Source organism: Pseudochaenichthys georgianus, chromosome 9, assembly GCF_902827115.2.
Source record: "Pseudochaenichthys georgianus chromosome 9, fPseGeo1.2, whole genome shotgun sequence".
NCBI classification, from domain to species: Eukaryota; Metazoa; Chordata; class Actinopteri; order Perciformes; family Channichthyidae; genus Pseudochaenichthys; species Pseudochaenichthys georgianus.
The window spans coordinates 48,522,902-48,526,818 of NC_047511.1; the positions used below are offsets into that span (position 1 = coordinate 48,522,902).

The window sequence follows — 3,917 nt, forward strand, 5'->3', positions numbered from 1 at the left end:
AAAGAGAGCTTTATTAAATAATATAAATCTGTGGCAAAAAAGGCAGTATCCAAAATATCCAAAACCAACGAGCAGCACAAGGAACACCGACCGTGGAATGACATGGAGGGGAAACAATGAACCGACATGGAACACAGGGGAAGACTAAATACACAGAAGGGTAATCACAGAATAAGACACAGCTGGGCAGGGGAGGAGAAACACAAGGACAACAGGTGAACACAATCGGGTAATCAGGGAGGGAAACAGACAGAAAGCAGACAGGCAGGAAACGGGGGTGAACACTTAACACAATAAAACCCAAAGACAAGAAAAACACCAACACAGACAAAACTACAAACGTGACATAACATGAGAATCGTGACTGATTCTGAGGAATCAAGAGTTAATTCAGGCTCTAAACTCTGTTTATTTAAAATCCTTTCAGTTTAAACATTGGTTTTAATGTCTGGAAACGTTATAATTTGAAGTTGAAATCATAATGTGTTTGTTCAGAGCTGATAAATGATTGGCCGCTCAAACATTCAGGTGGATACATGTTTTTATTCACTCTGGATCCCGTCACACACAAATCAGAAATGAACAACCATTTAAAAAGACACAGAATCAAAGAAACAGAAAGGTTAAAGTAACCCGACGTAAAGGTCTGAAGTCATTGATCATGTGAAGAAAGCTCTTCCTCTCATCGCCTCTAACTCAAACTCCATGTTAATGAGAGCTATGGAGAAACATCATTCTTACAAGCTTTGGTTGGTCCCACGCGTTAGGGAGAAGAAGTTAAGCTCAGTGCATGTAGTTCAGTTTAATAAAGGTTGATCATAGATGCAAAAAGGAAGCCTTCAAACTAAATGTTACGTTCCCTCCTAAACTAGGGGTACGAAGGGAAGTAACAAAACACAGAAATGACCAGGCACAAGAAAAAAGAGCGGGAACTGATCTTCTGAAGCCACAAAGGTTCATTACCAATGATGGACAAGCAGAAGACGGGCTCACCAGCCAACTTGCAAAGCAAATTAAAATACAAATATCGCACACAGAGACAGAGACACCATGCAGCACCCATGCAGCACCCATGAGAGCGACTGCTGCTTTTCTCAGGTCCTTTATGGAGGCCCTGATTGGGAGCACCTGGAGGAGAAGCTGCACCTGGAGACAATATAGAGGGAGAGAGAGAAAGACACACACACACACACACACACACACACACACACACACACACGAGCACCCACTACGGCACGTAACACTAAATAACAAGAAACTAAACAGCTGCAGCTTTAGTTAATTAGATATAATCCTCCTGTTTATCTAACTGCTCTGATCCACTGCCACACACACCTTCCTGGGTAATATCTTCACTTCATCCAAAGTGCAAATGTATGGAAACATTCTCTCAGTGAAAGTGTGTGTGAAGGTGTGTATGTGTGTGTTCGTGTCAGGATCAGAGAACGACAGCTTTCCTCTGCTCCAGTCCAGACTCACTCTGACCCTCTGGAGCTTCTTCTGCAGGAGGAGAGGAGTGACTGGAGCTGATGGTGACCATGCATAGTATTTACCTCCATTATAATATATTCTCCATAATCCAGACTCCATGTCTCTCTTCCTGTCGACAGACTCTGCTAACACACCCAGTTCCCAGCATGTACCGTCTCTAACCTGGACCTCCCAGCTGTGAGTCCCTGAGTCAAAGCCCTCAGAGCCCAGGACAGACCAGCAGTTATCCAACCTCTCTGGATTATCAGGAAGTTCCTGTCCGTCTCCTCCTTCTCTCACACTGGTCAGATCTTCAGACAGGATGAGGTCTGGATCAGCAGTGTTTGGGTCCAGGATGAGAGGAGAGTAGGACACCATGTCCTTCATCTTGCTCCAGATGTTGAAGCTGAGGTTGCCCAGGTGTTTGGCCTGGTCTATCAGAGCTCCTGAGGGCAGCTGTGGATCCTCCAGCAGGGGGCGCTGCAGCCTCTCCGCTGCAGCCTTGTAGTTGAGCAGGAAGGAGACGTCTTCAGCTCTCAGCTCCTTCTCTGTGGCTCTGACTGTGTGAGAAAGAGCTGCTATCTCTCTGCTCACAGCCTCCATCTTCTCCTTCATCACCCTCCTCTTCTGCTCCTCTTCCTCCCTCAGTGCAGCCAGCCTGGCCTCCTCTTCCTCTTCTAGGAACCGGTGAAGCTTCTGAAACTGCTTCTTAATCTGCGTCTCTGTGCGTCGGGCCTGGACCTTCAGGTGTCCTGCTGTTTGATCAAACTTCACTTTAACTTCTTCAAAGGTCTCTAACTTCTCCTTTAAGGGCTGCAGAGTTTCCTGAAGCTCCTTCTTGTGTTGTCGAGCGGCTTCATCGATGGGTCTGAATCTGTGGTCGCTGTGTTTCTCTGAATCTCTGCAGACGACACACACTGGCTGCTGATGGTCCAGACAGAAGAGCTTGAGTTTCTCAGAGTGCAGACTGCAGAGAGCCTCTGGAGGTCTCTGACCTCTCTCCTGTAGGAAACTCTCACACAGGTTCTTCAACACCAGGTTACAGGGAGGTTCTCCTCTGGAAGATCTTCTCTGACAGACTGGACACTCTCGTGTTGGTTTCTCTCTAAACCAGCTCTTCAGACAGGCTCTACAGAAGCTGTGGCTGCAGGACAGGAGAACAGGGTCTCTAAAGACTTCCTGACAGACCGGACAGCAGAGATCTTCCTCTAATCTGGAAGCCATGTTGTCTCTGAGTGAAGAAACACAGCAGACAGGAAGTACAGTCAGTCATGGCTTTTAAAACTATAATTGTAGCCCCAGTGTTTAAATGTGGTGATAAGTTATCAGCTATAGACCCATCAGCTTTCTACCTGTTGTGTCGAAAGTGGTTTCAAAGCTGCAGAACAGCCGGTGTCACACCTTAGCAACAATGACCTACTCGTCCCTATTCAGTTTGGATTCAGGGACAATTGTTCTACTGAGACTGCATGTTGTTTCTTCTTGGAATGAATCACGGCTGAATTAGACAAAGTTGGGATAGTTGGAGCAGTTTTTCTTGATCTCCATAAAGCATTTGACACAGTAAGTCATCCAAAACCTTCATCAAAGCTCTCCAAAGTCAAGCTATCAGTTAGCTCACTAAAATGGGTAAAGTCGTATTTATCTAGTCGTTCTTAATGTGTTGGTATAAATAATAAACTGTCATCAACCAAACCATGCTCACTGGGAGTACCACAAGGCTCTGTGTTGGGACCGTTCTCTATCCGGATGTATGCTGACGACACTCAAGGGAAAATGCTGAACAGGTTGCCACTAAGCTCTCAGTAACACTGCACAAAGTTGCTCAATGGCTAAGTGACTCATGTCTTACTTTAAATAAATAAATACAGTTACGATGTATTTTATCCGTGTATCCACAGCTTAGTGTTCATGGACAAACCATCAAAAAAGTTAACGATCTTGGATACCAATTTGGCTTTTACTAAACATGAAATACAACATCTTTAAAAGTAAACATATCAGGAACTCATTAACTATAGAAGCATGTTTCCCCACATCCTCAGTATTGTATCCCCTGCTGGTCTCAGGCCAGTAAGACTGAGCTGAAACCAGTTGAGGATCTTCTCAAACAACCCACTTTTGATAAGAAATCATTAAAACACCATCAATGCAATATGTTATCCAGATACAATCTCCTTCTGTTTTCAATAAGGGGTATTCAACATCAGATACAAAGCTTCTCCAGCACCTTTGAGAAGCTTCTTCCAGCTCCGCTCTGAACAAATGGGAAGAACCTCGACCCGCCCTGAACGCAGATGTAACCTCTGCACAATCTGCCTTCTCTTGTTTACGCAATCAAACATTGGAATCTGCTTCCATCTTAAAACCTGCTCAGATTTTCACATTTCATCCCAAATGTAGCTTTGTGTGTCTTACCAACATGAAGTCTTCTGTAATTTGAGATG

The 3,917-nt window shown here is 44.7% G+C and overlaps 1 protein-coding gene across 1 annotated transcript; it reads right to left on the bottom strand.

The window, feature by feature from the left end:
* Positions 1–1,039: 1,039 nt before the first annotated feature.
* LOC117452516 (nuclear factor 7, brain-like) lies at positions 1,040–2,709 on the bottom strand. The gene has a single exon (XM_034091205.2). It carries the CDS (start codon positions 2,692–2,694, stop codon positions 1,306–1,308), a length of 1,389 nt encoding a protein of 462 aa, XP_033947096.1. The 5' UTR covers positions 2,695–2,709; the 3' UTR covers positions 1,040–1,305.
* Positions 2,710–3,917: the final 1,208 nt, after the last annotated feature.